At 31.3% G+C, this 20,182-nt stretch overlaps 1 protein-coding gene across 2 annotated transcripts in view; it reads right to left on the bottom strand.

Moving 5' to 3' along the window:
• Window positions 1-13,680: 13,680 nt before the first annotated feature.
• Window positions 13,681-20,182, bottom strand: part of LOC106638835 (calcium-independent phospholipase A2-gamma) — a 170,791-nt gene continuing 164,289 nt past the window's right edge. For both annotated transcript variants that reach the window (XM_014352200.2, XM_089598115.1), the window contains 2 exons: window positions 14,015-14,221; window positions 13,681-13,934 (listed from right to left, as the gene is read on the bottom strand). In XM_014352200.2, coding sequence (XP_014207686.2) covers window positions 13,681-13,934; window positions 14,015-14,221 — 461 coding nt within the window. The remainder of the gene's footprint in view (window positions 13,935-14,014; window positions 14,222-20,182) is intronic.

The following is a 20,182-nucleotide window of genomic DNA, read 5'->3' as shown; positions in this document are numbered from 1 at the left end:
CAAATAGTATTTATACCTAGAATGGATTATTCTTCTTCACCATTTATTTTACATAAAAAACAGTTTTCATTATTTCGGATTTTTATATGACAATAAATAGGTCACAGGGTCAACGTTTTGATCCTATAAGATTATATTTTCAAAAATCTTAATTTTCCCATGGCCAATCATATGTAGCATCATCCTTATGCACAAATAAAAAAAAAATTATTTTTTTTAAATATTCTGAAGATAAATCAAAAATAAAAACTATTATCTGGCAAAAATTTTTTGAAATCTAGCAATATCCGTGATAAATACTGGCGTCATCATCATGTTATATCAAACATCAATTTATTTAAGGAAGTATTATTGACATAAAAATATCTATTATAGCTTTGAGATATCTAAAGCTGTTTTATTTTGAGACATTGAATTTTTAAATGTAAGTATTGCGTGTTAAGGTTTAAAGATTACTTTGTAGTAACAGAACATATAGGAATTCATACAAAAAAAAATTTTACATGTCACCTTTCTGGAAAAATAATTAACCATAAAAAAAATTCATCAGAACACTTGAACGAGCACAAATTTGAAAAAATCTATACATGTGACACCTGCGACGACAGTTACAAAAGCGTTTATTATTCAAAAAGGCACCACTTAACGCAGGAAAAAGTCATCAACAAAAATATTTGCCAACAATGCGGAAGAGGATTTTGTAGAAAAGTTGATCTACAAAAACATTTGAATTAACAAAAAATCAAATAAGTGGTTGTTCATCAATATACTTTATCAATTAAATGAATGCATTAAACTGTTGTGAAATATGGATGTTCATGTATCATTTAAAAACTCATTGGTTTATATGCTATTTTATTTAGAAACAACATTGTTCATTGGGCAAGTGGGAAAGGAGTGAGGCAGCATGTGGAAGAGTGAGGCAGCATGGGAAAGTGTGGGGCAGCGTGGGGAAGTTTCGTACAGTCAGATTAAGCTAAAAAATGAAAAAAAAAAAAAAAAAAAAAAAAAAAGGTAAAGTGTGGGGAAGATGGGGAAGCGAATCTTAGGGTAGAGTAAAAACAACTATATAATATAGAAAGATATATATAGCTGGTAAGCGTAATATAAGGTAATCTATGGAACATTTTGATCAGTTTTTGAATGTACGTTTAATTACGATCATCCGTTGATTGAAAAGATCGATCTGAAGGAGTTAAGCGAATAAAATGTCTATAAAAAAAATAAATTTCAAATCACTTACATTATAGTGTGTTTATGATAATACTTAGCTTTCAGATAATACTATATTTCATTCAAAAATTTGACGTTTTTATAACCATAATGAATTATTTATACTTGTACCGAATGTAGATATTCAAACTAGTATAAGAGATGAATTTTCATTGATATCTATTATTATATATAATTTTCAAGTTTGATAAACAAACACAAATTTACGTATGTATTTAATGTAATCTTTAGTTCAGATAACATAATATTTTTATAACAAAAACTGATTTTAAATAGTAGTCTGCGTGTCTATATATTTCAAAAGTAAAATATAAACCTAAGAGATAACTTCTTGCTTAACAAAAATGGTTTAATTGCTCATGAAAAAGACTAAAAATCAGTAACTATAATAAAAACAAATAATTAAGTCCAAATTAGAGACTACAATAATAATTATGTTTGTAAAAGTTATGGTCATTTATTTTTTTCTTTGTAACAATCGAATCAAATAATGTTTGTCCATCATCGATTTACGACAGTAAATAATTTTGATGAACAATTTATAGTATGTAGATATAGATATTTGAGTTTACAAATTTAATTTTAATGTACAACGAACAATGTATTTGTAAGCTGTAAGTCTCAGTTAAAATTTATAACAGTTCTTCTATTTTTTTTTTTTTTGTTTTTTAATTTCTCAAACGTCATTTATGAAAGAATCTAAAAAATTAACTATTAATGATTAACAGTCATGACATTTTATTCTCAGTCTAAAATTTGGACTTTTCTATTTCTTATTGATTCTTTGACTAATCAGTTATGGACGCATCAAGAATGTTTATCTAAATTATTTACCAGACCATTATTTATGTAATCTCCATTATTTGTTATACTTAGTAATAGATTGGCAAACTGTGATAAAATAATAATAAAATTTATAATCCAAAATAGTTATCTAATCAGCTCATGGCTGTTATTTTAGTCCAGATTCATTCGATTATTTCAATAGCTTTCTCGTTGTCATTTAATTGCTGCAACTTTGATGTATTACATTAGTTTAATTTTGCTCACCTTATTGTTCATACGGATTTAATATTTGTATACGATATACATATATATTTTACAGACTAAAAATAGTTGGCATGTTCAAAAAACAATGTATTTTTCTAGATAAATATGCGTAGAGTAATTAATGTATTTTATAACACAAACATTGTTATATCTTGTTAAACTTCATTTGATTTTTCGATTGTGCATGATTATGAGTAATTTTTGCTTTTGATTAATTGTTTACTTTTATTTAATTGCCATAGAATTGAGAAAACTCTGAAGAAAGAACAACGTGTATATTTTCTTCCAGAAATCATTCTAAAAATTAAAAGAAAAATTGAAAGTTCACTATAAAAGGACATTATTTTTCAGTTTTAACTCAATTTTGAAAAAAAATGAAGTGAATTGGTTTGTCCAGAAAACGATAGATTTATAACTACAATTACTCTAATACATACACATAAAAAAAACCGCATACAAATACACATTTCACCTTATCAAATTACTTGTACAAACTCTATGGCAATGAGACACTTCATGCACTTCTTCTCATTCCATTCTGATAACAAAAAAACTCTACCTACACGTTGGCTTTCGTTGAGTAATTCCTGTGATTCAGTAAAAAAGTTACTGTAGATTAACATTTAGACACTAAATTGTTAGAAGAAAATTTTTTTAATGTGTTTATTTATAATAGAAGCTAAAAGCAGATAAACACTATCATAATACATATACATAAATATAATACATAATATCTACATCTGTAAGTACGAATGTAGTTAATTATCCTTATTATATCAGCAATTCAAGTGTGGTAATAAATCATTAAGAACGTTCAAAAGCAGATTTTTCAAAAGTTCAGTTAATTTACCTACTACAACAATGAACATGATAACAGTTTCAACTTCTCTGTAACACATAACAACTATTTTTTACAGCACCAACCCACATGGTAACGACAGTTTCTGCTTTTGCACTTCCCCGACGTTAACGCCACCTGCCTGATTTGGTACCTAACTAAATACATGTGCCTCAAAAGTTGGAAACAAGAAAAGGCCTGCCCTGGGGTTTTATTCATAAAGAGATATATTCTATATTCTCTACCCGTGGTGAGAGAAAATTGCAGACATGCAGGATTTTTAAGGACTCAATGCACTATTGATTATAAATTATTAAGTTTTTTAACTTTGAGTAGTCAGACACTGTGATAACGATTACTATCATAAACAAAAACTTTACAGTTTTTTATTGAAAAGAAATTAAAATTGATAGTTCTACATTTGAGTAAGAGTTAATGGAACAAAGCCAGTAAATACTATATTTACGGTCCCTAACGTTATACTCATATCACTCTACAGGTCAGCTCAGTTCATTTTGCTTCAATACTATCAAAGATTATGTTACCAGATTTAGTGTCGTCTGTAATTTGTCATTATGGATGTTGATATCATTCTTTGCTTCAGCACTTTAAAATATGTGTTACTAAAATTATCTTGGTAATTGTGATTCTTATACTTTTTACGCCTATTATTATAATTTGTCAGTAATCTTAAGTTATTTATAGCTGACAATGCATTGAGCCCTAAATAACTCTGCAAATCCGCACTATTTTGGCATCAGAAGGTGCTAATACATATGCACACAGTGAACACCAATTAAATCAATAACTTTAAAAAATCGTGTTCTTATGAGTACAATGATAAAATCGATAATGTTGCACACGACAGTAACAAGAATATTTATTAATTACATAACTTTTTTACAAAAAAAAACTGATTAACTCTAGTTTCATAGATATGACCTGAGCGAAAATTTAGTAGTTTATATTCATCATCGCAAGTGTAATCGTAATTTATTAATAGTTAGTCTAATTAGACGAAATGTCATCAATCATGCTGATTTAATGATGGATATTTCCTTACTCATCAAAAAATTGAGGTCGCTGATTTTGCAAATTTGTTTGTAAATCATTAGTAATAAGTAAAAAAACATGTATGTGATTATAGAAAGAACTAATCTGAACAAAAATACGAAAAGATGATAATCTGATTTAGATTTAAGATGACAATTGATACGTATATGAAGCTGTAAACAAATTTCAATGACATCTAAAACTACAAAGTTAATTTCATGTTGAAATAAAATTTTATAAACAAATTTTTTGTAACTCTTGCCGTAATCAGCCAACCATTCCTTTCATTTTTAACTTAATTTTCGTGGTTGTCAAGTATATTTATTAAAAAGTATACGTATTATACAGTAAGTAAAAATATACTTGCCTCCTTAGTAATCATTTATTTTACACTCTCTCATCAATTCACTCAGACTCGTGTACTACCCTATCTATGACAATCAGATAAGGTCTCAGGTGACAATCTCATACCAAAAAATTATTTGAGGTCTTATAAAAAGTATCCTTACTAAAAAAAAAATTAAAAGATAAAAACTAATTCGGTAATATCAGTAGAGTGGTAGGTGGTAAGGTCCAAAAGTTTCCAGCCTTCCCACATTACATCAATCGGAGACACAAAACTAACCTATTATTAAATTACTAGACTTTTAGTTACCCACCCACAATAAAAGATATTAAGCAATTTTATTTCATTAGAAAGATAGAGCATTTTGAAATCAGATAGTCAATTAAAAATTTGAAATATATAAAATGAAGTATCGAGCTGTGATAAGTATCAAATTTTTAACAAAAGAAGGTAACACGCCTGCCAAAATCAAACATCGTTTGGATGCTGTATAAGGGAAATCTTCTCCTTCGTATTCTACTGCCAAAAAATGGGCAAAACAATTTCGTTTAGGAAGACACTCAATTGAAGATAAACCTCGTCCAGGACGCTCATCCGAGGCCATTGCTGATAAAAACATTGAATTTGCGGAGCAGAAAGTACTGGAAGACAGACGGCTTAAGACTAAAAAATCAGTAGCTATGACGGGACTTTTCAAAACAACTGTACTTAGAATCCTACATGAACATTTTAGTATGAATAAGGTCAGTGCAAGGTAGGTCCCAAAACTTCTTTCCACTGTTTAAAAACAAGAACATGTGAAGTGCTATGCTCAGTTTTTATCCCTTTGTGAAGGCCGAAAGATAGAAGTTTTTAAATTCTATTGTTACAGGAGATGAAACTATGGATCTTTATCATGATCCTCTGTCAAAAAAGGAATCAATGGAGTGGCGTCGTCTGAGCTTACCAAGGCCAAAAAAGCAAAGATTATGGCTACAATATTTTGGGATTTCAAAGAATTTTATTGGTGAATTTTAAAGAACGCAATAGCTGTGACTGGCGAATACTATGCTTCCTTATTGCATCAGTTGCGAGATGCTATTGAAAAATAACGTCAAGAAAAACTGTCACAAAGGGTGTTGTTGCTTCATGACAACGTGCCGGTTCACACATCAGGTGTTTCAAGGCTGCCATTAAATGATGCGGTTTCAGTGAGCTCGATCATCGGTTTAAAATATTTCCTTCAGTTTATAGTTCAGGCCGTAAACTATTGGACCTTACTACTTACATCAAAAAACACACCTTTAAAAGTATTTTTCGTCGATCTTCAAAAATAACATAAATTTCTTCAATTCTCAGGTAAGATATCAGGTGCTGTTTCAAATGAGATATCAGATAAGATCTTACCTGAGAATTTGAAAAATTTGTTTTCATTTTTAAAAATTGACGTAAAACACATTAAAGATATAGTTTTTAATGCAGAGTAAGTTGTGAGTGAATTATAAGTTCTCACCTGATGGTCGTAGACAGGGTAGTATACTCTAGTAAACTCTATGACTGGAAAGATACTTCTGTCAGATAAAGACGAGTTAAGGAACTTTGTACACATAGGAATAAATAACTTTCGTGAAACAAAAATAGTTAAATAAGTCTAAATGTTACGGTGTTTGTTGAACGTACCGTTCTGCTCCCAATTGTTTCCATGATTTCTTGAGGTTTAGTGCATAAGCACACGATCAGTACGAGCTAATTTAGGAGTGAGAATAAAAACTCCAAAGTCAGGTGTTAGTTTGAGCAACGCTTCGTTGGTCTTAACGCCAACCTCATCAGGCTTACTTTATCAAACACAACAAATTTCATAAATTACATTGCAGAGCCAATATTTACAAATATCTACATTAATGCAAAATTATTTATAAGTGAGTAGTCACGAAAAAAATAGTAATATAAATAATTTTAAAATTGAACAATTACTCACGTCTACATCGTTAAGATGATCGTTACAGACTGTTGGGCGCCTCGAACGAATAACGTAAGTGTCAGACATGTATGTATTTACGCATATACATATAAACAGTAAATGTACGCTTCTTACGAATATAGATAACAGCAGTACATAACTACATTGTATTATTTAGGAAGATAACTTATAAAATCTTTATATATGTTATTGAGAAGTAAGGTATCTTCTTTCTTATAATTAGTGTGTTTAGTAAAGTGTATGTTTAGCATTTCAGATATTAATCTTTTTTGTCTATTAGGTTCACGGTCTAGAATCTTTGTTTGAGAAAAATTAAAATTATGCTTGAATTTTTTCATGTGTAAAGCGACAACAAGTTCATCTTTCTTGGTACTTTTATGTTAATTCAGGCGTTTTTTCAATGCTCTCTTTGCTTACGTGATTCGTTCGAGGCGCCCAACAGTCTGTAACGATCGTCTTAACGATATAGACGTGAGTAATTGTTTAATTTTAAAATTATTCATATTACTATTTTATTCGTGACTACTTACTTATAATTAATTTTGCATTAATGTAGATATTTGTAAATATTGGCCCTGCAATGTAATTTATGAAATTTGTTGTTTTTTCCTGTTAATAAAGTGAGCCTGATGAGGTTGGCGTTAAGCCCAACGAAACGTTGCTCAAACTAACATAGACCAGTTGGCGGAGATTTTTGTCTGTATTTTCCGGGCGGTAGCAATGTTTCGATTGATTCTTATGTATTTTTTACCGTAGAATACTATTATCGTTACCCGTACTTGGTAAAACTTGTGCTTCATTTTTTAATTTAATAATTTGTAAAAAAAAAATGATTTTTTTTTACATTTTCCTTCATATCTCCTTTCCTGTACACTTTTAGCATCATGCATGTACACAGTTTTTTGTTCCTTACTTAATTATCTACAAAATGAAATCTAATGCGATATTTCAAGTGCCATTGTTAACCTGCAAATTGCGTTGTAAGTTGAAAAAGTGCGTTTTTTTTAACATTTAATATCTCAACAATTAAAATACCTAGGAGCTTGAAATTCTCAGAAAATGTTGCTATTACTAATATAAATAACTGCACCAAATTCCAAAACGATCGCTCTTTAACTTTTAGAGTTATTAACGATGAAAATTTTTTTCGAAGCTTAATTGCATAATGCGCCAAAGTTGCTGTGATCGTCTAATATTGATCCAACTGGTCTCAAAAACTCAAAAAACTATTCAAATTTAATATTCTGTATAAATTTTTGAAAAAAGTTAATTAGAACCTATTTTCTAGCGATTTGTTTAACACTAGTAGTTTTAAACACACGTACAAAACTATATAACTTTTGCAAAAATCAATATTGATGATTCTCGTTTACACAACTTTGAAGCTGGTATTTTTTTATGAATTAAAAAAAAAAAAAAAGTTGTCCTAGCATGCACGGGAGCCGAGATAATTTTTTTTTTTGAAAAATTCGTGTGGAAGTATTATACGTCGTACAGCGGTCAGGTTTGGAGGGATTTAAGTTCAATACTTGCACTTTCAATAAAAGAATATATTGTACCTGCAGCGCATCAAATAGTATAAAATAACAATTGTTGAAGTTGACCGTGCGAGAGCCGAGCGCGCCGGCCGACGTGTGCTGCAGAGGTGGGAGGAGCGACTTCGGCGGCGGTGGCTCTCCGAGCGCAGCTCGGCGACAAGACGGCAAGTGGTTTCAAAAGAATTTTTGTACGTGCAGAGGAAGCTGAGAAAATGATGTTTTAACGAGAATAAATTATTTGAAACCACTTGCTGTCTTGTCGCCGAGCTGCGCTCGGAGAGCCGCCGCCGCCGCAGTTGCTCCCCCCACCTCTGCAGCACACGTCAGCCGGCGCGCTCGGCTCTCGCACGGTCAACTTCAACAATTGTTATTTTATACTATTTCATGCGCTGCAGGTACAATATATTTTTTTATTGAAAGTACAAGTATTGAACTTAAATCCCTCCAAACCTGACCGCTGTACGACGTATAATACGTCCACACGAATTTAAAAAAAAAAAAAAATTATCTTGGCTCCCTTGCATGCTAGGACAACTTTTTTTTTTTTTTTAATTTATAAAAAAATACCAGCTTCAAAGTTGTGTTAACGAGAATCATCAATATTAATTTTTGCAAAAGTTATATAGTTTTATACGTGTGTTTAAAACTACTAGTGTTAAACAAATCGCTATAAAATAGGTTCTAATTAACTTTTTTTAAAAATTCAAACGGAATGTTAAATTTAAATAGTTTTTTGAATTTTTGAGATCAGTTGGATCAATATTAGACGATCACAGCAACTTTGGCGCATTATGCAATTAAGCTTTGAAAAAAATTTTCATCGTTAATAACTCTAAAAGTTAAAAAGCGATCATTTTGGAATTTGGTGCAGTTATTTATATTAGTAATAGCAACATTTTCTGAGAATTTCAAGCTCCTAGGTATTTTAATTGTTGAGATATTAAATGTTAAAAAAAACGCACTTTTTCAACTTACAACGCAATTTGCAGGTTAACAATGGCACTTAAAATATCGCATTAGATCTCATTTTGTAGATAATTAAGTAAGGAACAAAAAACCATATACATGCATAATGCTAAAAGTGTACAGGAAAGGAGATATAAAGGAAAATGTAAAAAAAAATCATTTTTTTTTTACAAATTGTTAAATTAAAAAATGAAGCACAAGTTTTACCAAGTACGGGTAACGATAATAGTATTCTACGGTAAAAAATACATAAGAATCAATCGAAACATTGCTACCACCCGGAAAATGCACGTTTTCATATTATTTCGTCCCCGTCGTCTTGTCTGACACCTGACTTTGGAGTTTTTATTCTCACTCCTAAATTAGCTCTTACTGATCGTGAGCTTATGCACTAAACCTCAAGAAATCATGGAAACAATTGGGAACAGAACGGCACGTTCAACAAACACCGTCATGAAATCCGCCCTCAGATCAGAAAGGGGTCTACTCCAGGAAGGATTCTTCACACGAGTGGAACACCTTTATGGATCATCGTTAGCTAAAAAGCTGAAGACTTTGCAAAAACTACACAGCAACTTGACTCATTGTATGGGCCAATTGTCCTTTCTAAGAAAATGTAGGACACACAACTATTTGCCATAACACATAGAAAATCTGTAAAGGTACTTTAATAATTTCTTCTTTCACAACTAGTCGTCGAAGACTTTCTTTCAAAAACGAATTTACTCTTTTACCTGCAGTTTCCCCAATATTGAGATTGACGATTGTTATGCACATGTGTCCGTTTTTAAAAGAAATATTTTTACTATTAGACAAATAATAAATAATCTGCATCCTAACAATTTATTAGTTCAAAGTTTCATAAGTAGTACATATTTAAACAGTAGACAAAAAAGACAGAAACTCAATCGTACACATAATAAAAAATTTTTATCTATACAAAAGTCATGTAACCAGAACCCCTACAATAATAACAACAAAAAAGAAAAAATGTTCCGAAATCTTACAGATCTTGATGTACCAGAAAACGTAAAAAATTGCGTAGTTTTAGGACCAAAATTTGCGTTAAAAACACAATCTTTTTCAAATGGTGAAATTATTCAAACAATTAACAATGTAGAATATAGCTTGCGGAAAATTAACGATCTTAATAGTGAATTAAAAAGTAAAATAAGAACAAAAATCACACAAGCCACGAAAATGTATAATAACAAAAAATTAAAACTTGACAACGTTGAACATTCAAATGCTTTCAATTTAAAATGTACAAAAGCGTTCCTTAGAGAGAACAAAAATATTATGTTTAGACGTTCAGATAAAGGAAATGTGACTGTTTGCCTTGACAGAAACGTATATGTGCAGAGCATGGAGTTGATGTTGAATGACAACACCACTTACATAATGATAAATAAGAATCCATTACACAATTTACAATCAGATGTCCACAAAATTTTAACGAAACGGATCGACAACGAATTTTCAAATTTTAAACATCATAACAATCAATTAACGCAAACCAATACAAATTTACCTAGATCTTATGGGTTGCCAAAAATACATAAACCTTCCCTTTCATTTAGACCAAATATTTCATCCATTAATTCTCCTACACACACACTCGCCTTAATTCTCTATAATTCTCTTTCTAAAGTATTTGAAAAACCTTCTTCACATTTGAATAATAGCGTTGAACTTATAAAACAAACTAAAAATCTTAAAATACCGGAAAATCATATTTTTATTTCTTTGGATGTTATTTCTCTATTAACCAATATTTCGTTAGAATCAGTCATAAATAGTTTGGAAAAAAGATACATGCAAATCCACAGATTATCAAAAATTCCTTTTCATAAAATTATAGAATGCACAAAATTTTTGTTCAATAATGTTTACTTCACCTTTCATAAAAAATTTTATAAACAGATTTTTTGTAGCCCTATGGGCTCTCCTGTCTCTCCACTATTCGCTGACTTAGTTTTAGAAGATCTTGAGACGGAAGCCCTACGCGTGTTAAAAGAAAATTATAATTGCGTTCCCTTCATGTATAAAAGATACGTCGACGACACCCTCATATGTGTACATAAAGATCAGGCACAATTATTTTTACAGATTTTTAACAAACAGGACAACCACTTGAGATTCACCTGCAAAGTAGAGAAAAACAATAGTATAAATTTCTTAGACATAACAATTACACATAAAAACTTAAAAATAATCACGAATTGGTACGTCAAGCCAATTTCATCGAATAGATTAATTAATTTCAATTCTAACCACCCCCAATCTTTAAAAGTCAATGCAGTATACAGTTTGGTTGATCGAGCTATTCTTTCGTCTGATAAATTATACCACAGGAAGAATATTCTCATGGCAAAAAGAATTTTACGTGATAATAATTATACTAAACTTTTCATACAAAAATATATAAAGAAAAGACTTTACCAAATAAAAAATACTAATAATGATAATAACAACCTACGTGATAAAATTAAGATTTCTATTCCATTTAACCCATTATTCTTTAAATTTTTTTCAAAAATTAAAAAAAAATTAAATATACAAATTTACCCTATTATTCAAAATAAATTAAACAGTGTTATCATTCTTGGGAACGACAAGATTGATAAGCTCGATCAAACCAATGTTGTGTTTCCTTTTGCATGTGATTCTTGCTCTGCATCATATGTAGGTGAAACAAAGAGAGCATTGAAAAAACGCCTGAATGAACATAAAAGTACCAAGAAAGATGAACTTGTTGTCGCTTCACACATGAAAAAATTCAACCATAATTTTAATTTTTCTCAAACAAAGATTCTAGACCGTGAACCTAATAGACAAAATAGATTAATATCTGAAATGCTATACATACACTTTACTAAACACACTATTAATAAAAAAGAAGATACCTTACTTTTCAACAACGTATATAAAGATTTTATCAGTAATCTTTCTAAATAATACAATGTAGTTATGTACTCCTGTTATATATATTCGTAAGAAGCGCACATTTACTGTTTATATGTATATGCGTAAATACATACATGTTTGACACTTACGTTATTCGTTCGAGGCGCCCAACAGTCTGTATCGATCGTCTTAACGATATAAACGTGAGTAATTGTTCAATTTTAAAATTATTTATATTACTATTTTATTCGTGACCACTTACTTATAATTGATTTTGCATTAATGTAGATATTTGTAAATATTGGCCCTGCAATGTAATTTATGAAATTTGTTGTGTTTTTTCTTCTGTTAATAAAGTGAGCCTGATGAGGTTGGCGTTAAGACCAACGAAACGTTGCTCCAACTAACACCTGACTTTGGAGTTTTTATTCTAACTCCTAAATTCAGCTCTTACTGATCGTGTGCTTATGCACTAAACCTCAAGAAATCATAAGTCTTAATGTCTTTTCATTTTATAAGAAATGAACCTGATGAATTAGGACGAACTCTACATTAATAATAATTAAAAAAAAAACTTTATAACAAACCCAATAATTTTCATGAAATCATTAAAAAAAAAAAAAAAAACTCAAATGCAGTTTATTTTATAAAAAATTACTTTTATGTATCGGGGCGAACTTACCATTTACACTCATTGAAAAAAAAAAACAATTTTATAAAACATAATGATGAAAAACCACATGCAACTTTTATTTTAAAATATCCTACGACGTACTGGGTAGTTTTGATAAATAAAGATTTAACTGTTCAGTATGTTTTTTCAGCGCCAAATAGTTTTTTGTTACCATATATTGGAACTATTTTTCCTAAATTTCCAAACAATTACAATGCATTTAAGCTAATTAAATTTTTAGAGGAATGCCTTGTAAGTTTTTATAACTTTATGCACACACAAGTATTATTACCAATTGTTTTTAATTATTTAGGTAGTTTTTTTTTTTTTTTTTCTTTATACCGGGTTACCACGACAGCCTACTTGGCCTAGTCGCGGGGGCCACCCACTCACCACCTATGTGTAGGGGTTTTTTGCCACACCCATCTCTAAACCTTTTTTCTCGCCTCTTACCTGAATCCATGGGCACAGTGTCAGTATCTCCGGTGGAACTTCTTGCCAGTTAAGCTGACACTCTCTGCACCGATAGTGCATCGGGTCCACTCACCCTTGTGTAGCCTTTCCCCGGAGAAGACTCCATTATTCCAGGACGTCCACTCCTCGCCGGTTAAGCCGGCGCTCTCTGCCGCAGCATCGGGTCCAGGCTAATTAGCATCCCCGAAGAAGCCCCGTGTTTCAGGGGCCACTCTTTGCCGGTAAGGCCGGCGATCCCTGCCCGACGCCTGGCATCGGGTCCACTAATCCCTACCTATAGCCCTAACACTGTTTCGCATTCACCCAGGCCCGAAAACCTGTGGGGCAAGGAAAAAACCTGGAATTACTCTGAAGGAAAATTCTACGGAAAAACTCACCCCGAAACAGCCGGGGTTACATAGGAACTTTTCCCGATGAAAACAGTTTTTGAAAAAATCTGCATTCACCGGGAATCGAACCCACGACCCCTAGAACTGCGTTGTATCAGTAACAAGCACACTTACCACTGAGCCAACGCCGCTTCTTAACTATTTAGGTAGTTATACAGTATTAGCTTTAAGCTCAATTATTAAACCTCTGTAAGTCTGTTGGTTTTTTTAGAACGTCATAAGTTTTGAAGGCAAATAATTTTAGAAGGTTTACTTAGATGCCAAAAATATGTTTTTGCAACTTAAACCAATCAACAATCTTTTGTATGGATGTCTTCTTTAACAAAAGTACTTTTGCTGCCTGTTGAAATTTGTCTTCGTTTCTACGAATGTACATAGCAGCATCTTGCTCCAGTTGAGAAATTTTTTCTGGCCGTATTTCTACCATGGTAAGCATTTCAGTTAAATATGGATTGAATCGGAAATATACGTTGTCTGGAAGTAAATCATTTAGCATTATGTGCACAGCTAAAAATAGTAAAACGCCAACAATTAAAAAAAATCTATTTATTGATTATACCAAAAATAATGTGAAAATTTCTACGCACATTCTGTATCTGTTGCACTGTCAAGAATCTTATAAAACTTTTCTTTCCAACTAGATGTTGTAGCTTCTCTTTTTTCTTTTTTACAAACTCCAGAAATATATGGAATTCTTCCAGTACCAAAAGAGATTACACACTGTATTGGTCTATTTGGCCATAGTTGTTTAGCTTCATGTATAGCAAGAGCACATGGATTATTGACCATAATTCCTACATGAAGAAAATGAATAGATGTAAATAATTTAGTGGAATAAGCTGTATTGTACTACAAAAATAAGTTAATCTAAATTTTGTAGTTAGAGGTAAACTTAAATAAATTATTTCTTAAAATAATTTAACCATACTTATTTATAAGAAAGTATAAAAAGTCTTACTAAACATAAATTAAGAGGGCTCTAGAGTGAAATAGTACCTATTATGGACACTAGTTATCGACTTTCATTTAATTTGATAGTTTTCAGAAAATACTTAAGAGATGAGGCTAAAAAATTTTACAGACATTTCTTGTACTGTCTAGTTAAGTACAGTTTTACAAAAAGTTGCTCAATTTCATTTTTTTCGCAGAAAAAATTTCAACCGTTAAGTTGAAACTTTAAATGACAAAATTTTGTTATAAAATTTTTTTATGAAATTATTCCCAAAAATTATAAATTTTCTCAGTGATATATTATGCATTAACTTTTTAAAATTATGCTCCAAATTCCAAAACAAAATATTGACAGGAAAAATTGAAGAAATTGAGAAAAAACTATTACAGGAGTATTGCAGCAGCGCAGCACGTATTTTAAGTTATTGTTTTTTACAAAGTCGTTGATAACTCAAAAAAATCTACAGCTACCTTGAGGCCCTAGATTTATAATCTGTTCTGAATTACTTTTGCTTCGATAATGTGAATCGTGTGTGACGTAAGTTCTCAATTAACCGTTTTTTTTCTTTTTACAAAGAATACGCTTTTACTTAATCGTACTTAGTATAACTTTTTCCAAAACTGCAAGGCGTTAGACAAACTGAAGAGTATCCGTAAATTTTTCAAGCCTGATTAATTAATTATTCTACAAGTGTAGTCAAGTTAAATGTAACTTGGTGATAACCGCCCAAAGATTGATGTAGGATATGATATTATTTTTAAACCCCATTTAAGGTAGAAAATCTGTGGACTGAGTTAGTCGAGCAATTGAAGTGCATCATAACCGTTTTACTACAGTCTTATAGGTTATGGGTGTATGCTTTTATAATGGAGAAAATATTTATCAATCAACTGATTTTTACTCCGTCCGACGCACCATAATTTAAAATATTATAACAGTCCACGTTAAAAAACATATTTTAAGCTCAAATATCTTAAAAAATAGTACTGATACGTTACCTTCAAAATATTTTTGATGGCATAAAAAATTGTTATGAATAACATATATCAAATCTAAGAAAAGTTTGATTTGTTTGTGGCGACAGATTATTTATCTACCTTGAATAAAGATGAATTTTCTTCAAATACAAGAATTATACGGAAGATACTAGATTTTAGAAGTTTTTTTAAATAATGGTGGAACCAATATGTAGGGCATATCATACTGACCCCTCTTGGCAACAGCGAGACGATTCCAACAAGAGACCATCGACAGGAGGGGGACGATGTTATATAAGGCCCAGAGAGCCTCTAATCGCAGCTCTCGGGCAGCAGTCGGGCAACCCACGAGTCAGGCAGTTCAAGGGGGTCAGGCGAACCAAGGAGATCGGACAGATCAAGCAGACGCGCTACTTTGCCTTTAATTTCGGTATCTTGAATAAAGCTCTTGATTTAATCAGTGTTGGTCGATTCCGCGACGCGCCTCCTCACCGACATCATTCCCACGTAACAAAATAATAATGGCATGTTTTTTTAAAGTTTAGTTTATTGTGTATATACGAAAAAGTAGTTAAAATTTCAAACGATGTCTGTTAGACATAGCAGAGCACTGAGTTCTTTATTTTTCTGTCAGGGTTATACTTGCAAAAATTATGGTAATTACAGATGGTGGAAAATTGAAATAAACTACTAGACAATCTAAGAATTCATAATACTGGTTAATATTTCAGTAGTCTAGTTCAGTTTCAAGGAAATAATCCCATTAAACCAGTATAAAGAATCAAACGAGGGATAGTGACTGTTATACGCTTGACGGCTCATACAGCGAATGGCTCATTTTATCTTTCCAACCAACGGAGTTGAGCAAAATTTAGCTAGAAATCACTAAAAGCTTTATTAAACAAGAACACACAGAAATTACTCATGGATGGATAATAATTAGTATGTATGCATAGAACAAAATAAAAGAAATCTGTGGGTTTTATTGCGTTAACTATTTTTTATTTAACTAGAAACATATTTAACGGTAAATTTTTCTATTCCACTCTCCCAATTGACTTAGTTCTTGACCTTTGTGGTACGCTTAAAAAAATTTTTAAACCTCAGAATGAAAGTAGCTTAATCTAAAAAATTGTTAACTTTTGACACTTTTTTTTCTATGTGTGGATCATGTATGTCAAAATTATTATTTAATTGGAACGGAGGGTTTAATTTAAGTATCATTTTTATCTCCATGAATGTGATTTTTACTATCTATAATTGTTTTTGTGCAATCGATTTAGTTGTATATGTTTTTTAGTAAACAAATCAGAGAACGGCGACTGATATTACGTTCTTTTTAGCAGCTGCTCTGACTTTTTCAAACAAAAAGTACTAATCTTAAAGAAATGCAGCAACAGATTTCTTCTCGCTTTGGTGCTTAGAGCAGAGCTCTAGGTGTAACTTTCTCTGTGTGGCCAAACTGTCATGCACTTAGTAAATGTTTCAACTGTTCAAAGCGAAAGGACAGATAATTGCACGTCAGCCACTACTTCTTCGCTATGTAGTCTTTTTGTTGCTGTTAAAGCCTGCTGGGTATTTATAGTGCCATGGGCTTTAAAGTAGGTTTTACACTGTGAGAGGAAAGCTGCTGGATTTTCATAGCTGATAGGAGTTAGCTGCAAGAACCAAGCAAAGGCGAGGAAATTATACTCATGGCTTTAGGCCTGATATAATTAATATCTCTGCTGGAATACAAGTCGTCTTCTGAGCTAGTGGGAGACTGGGCGGTGATACATAGCGGGCGGGACGAGCCAGTGGCCAAAGTGATTCGTTTTTATTCCCTCAGTCTTTAGACAATTAAGCCGGAGAATGTATTAAAAGTAGGTGAGAGACAGAGAGATTAGATTATATTAGATTTATTGAAGTCAAAGACTCAGGGTCTATGATATCTATAACTGTGTAAAATTTCTAGGTACTAGGCAAAATTAGTGAGCATGTAGGCTCACTTACAAGAATCTAAATTTATATTATAGCAGTATTTAAAATTGGAAAGTTCAAGAAAATTCAAAAAGTATCAAACACAAAAGTAATAACAAATTAAAGTTGAATTAAAATATAATAAGAATAATAAGTAAATAACGAATTTTAATATCATTGAACAAATTTTACTATAAAGCATACATCCATGGCGAAGCCTAATTTATACAGCCACATCACCGAAGCCCGTAACAATCTACATGAGACGTGGGTCAATAGATTTCATGTGATCTAAGAGACGGTTTCTATAGACGGCAAAGTAACTTCCTAGCGATTACTCGAAGGAATCGCATATTCCACAGCCAAGAAGCCACCATAGTAAAACTGCTTTGGAACCTCAGTGCGATCCCACGGGACAATGACATCAAGAGGACTAGATCTAGTAAAAAAATAGCACAGTATTCCAGATGCGGGAAAATAAGAGACTTCACCAGGAGCAGACGTGTGCTTTTAGGCAAACAGTCACCACATCTCATGAGACAGGACAAGATCCAAACCATCTGGCTGACACAGATATACAGTGAGCCTTAGGGTTCAGCTCACTATCAAGCGCTCTCACTTTTTCCGATTATTCACTAATCCATTATCCGTTGTCCAAAAAGAGAGAACACAAAGAACATTATTAACGCGATCCACAATAAGATGAGTATTATTAGCACTACCAGACACGTATACGTAGAAATCATCAGCATATTGATAATGTAAATCAAGGAGAAACAAGAAAGAAACGATCGTCGACTTGAATTCTAACGTTATAAGCAGTAGTCTCATTATCATCATCACCAAAAGTACTCTCGTGTAGGATTAGAATCATCGTCACGGTCAACCTTATAAGATGTTGCGATTGCGTGCGTGCAAGCAGCGGCTAACCAACGATCATAGAAGTAAGTTAAGTTAAGAAAAACTAAAAAAATTTTAAACACTGTAAATGCGAACTTGAAACTTGATAATTTATATAATTCATAAAACTCTATTACTGTTGGCTTAACCAAATTTTTTAAATCATTAGATAAGATATAAATTTGTTGTTGATTAAATTTATTCTTATAATTTAAATATTTCCAGATTTAAAATTTTAATTGATAGAAACACAATTTTAGCTTTGATGAATAAATTAAATACCAAGCAAAAACTAAATAGATCACCACGACCAAAACCTATACAAGGACATGAGATAAAGAGACGAATAACATACGCTACTACTGCATTACATAAAATATAAATTCAAGCAGTAGGTCAACACCAGCTCGGCGTACAACACTCCATACATATTGCTCGGTGAAACCTAATACTACAACGTCGATTTAACGATTTAAAAGAAAATCATACTTTCAGTAAAAGCAAATAAGGCCGTTGGGCCGACGGCTGGTTCTTGACGACCAAAAATTAAATTTATTTATTCGCAGAACGAATCTGCGAGTTCTGTCCTTCACTTATAGAAGTTCGGACGTAACAAATTGGCATACTCTGTGGGAAACTAAGCCTTTTCTTTTACTAAGAGTATGCTTTAGCCAAATTAAATTATTATTTTTTTCATCATTTTATTTTGTTTTCATTTTTTTTCTTTTTTTTTTTTTTTTTTTTTTTTTTTTTTAATTTATTGTCCTCCTTTATCTATTTTTAAAATTTTTTCATAATGAATCATACACTCGAGTATAAACACCACTTTATACATACCATTCGGTGAAACCTAACAATGATTTAACAGAAACGTATACTGAAAGTAAGAGAAAAAAAGGCCTTTGGGCTGACAGCTGGTTTTTGACGGAAAACAAAAAAATTTATTTCAGAAAGAATGGTTTCAGAATTGTTTGTCTTAAAAAATATGCGACGTATATACATTATATAATAATAAGTTACATACAAAATTAAATATATTTTTCCAAAACTTTGAAAAAAATGTTTTAGTAGCAGCTTTACAGTATATTAATGTATATTTATTTAGTTATTATTAATTTGTAAGGTCTACAACAAATGAATAGTTGTTCCTATAATTTATCCATTTTTATTTAAATTTTTTCTAGCAGTTTTTTATTTTTTTCTTTATTTCTTGAATAAATAGTTATACGAGGTTTCATGTATAAATTAAATTATTTTTAGTACGTCTCATTTTTTCACAATTTATTCATTCGTGACTGAAGTAGTTTCTTAAGTGAAAGACGTTTATTACAGTTAGCAGGAAAAAATTCAGAGATATAAACGGAGCGCAAATATGCAGCAACTCTGACAGTTATATTTGATTCATGTGGATATACTTACATAATGCTTCCACACATTTTTGACCACTACTTTCTCATTTCATTAAAAAACTTAGATAAATCCATTTGAAAATTTAATAAGTATATTTAATAGTATTTTATCGTACAAAAAATTGAAGATTTCTACGAACTATTTCCTTATCAATGCAATAATTAATAGGGATTTTTTCATTAATTAAGCGTGTAAAAACGCTATAGTTGATTTTATTCTTCATCATTTATTATGCAAACATTATCATTATGCTTGCAATATATTTCATTGTCAAGATATTCATTATCTACTTACTATTATAGAACAAACACTTATTAATAAAAATAATTTTTAATTAATTTCTAACGCATTTTCTGAATATATAATATAATGGATGTTGTATAAGCAACTAAGAATGCGTATGTATGCATATGTGAGAGATAGAAATGTACACTATAAAAAGTTGCTGCACATCTAAATTTTAGTTGTCCCGCGCGCCAGGTACTTTGGGTGCGCCGCGCGCCCAAAACAGGCATGCAGCGCGACCAAGAAAGTGAGTGCACGGCGTGACTGTATTC

The sequence above is a fragment of the Copidosoma floridanum genome, unplaced genomic scaffold, assembly GCF_036245765.1.
Source record: "Copidosoma floridanum isolate Cflo_tuat_1 unplaced genomic scaffold, Cflo_Japanese_pri ptg000005l, whole genome shotgun sequence".
Classification (NCBI taxonomy): domain Eukaryota; kingdom Metazoa; phylum Arthropoda; class Insecta; order Hymenoptera; family Encyrtidae; genus Copidosoma; species Copidosoma floridanum.
The sequence above is the reverse complement of the archived record's forward strand: the minus strand, read 5'-3'. Positions and strand labels throughout refer to the sequence as shown.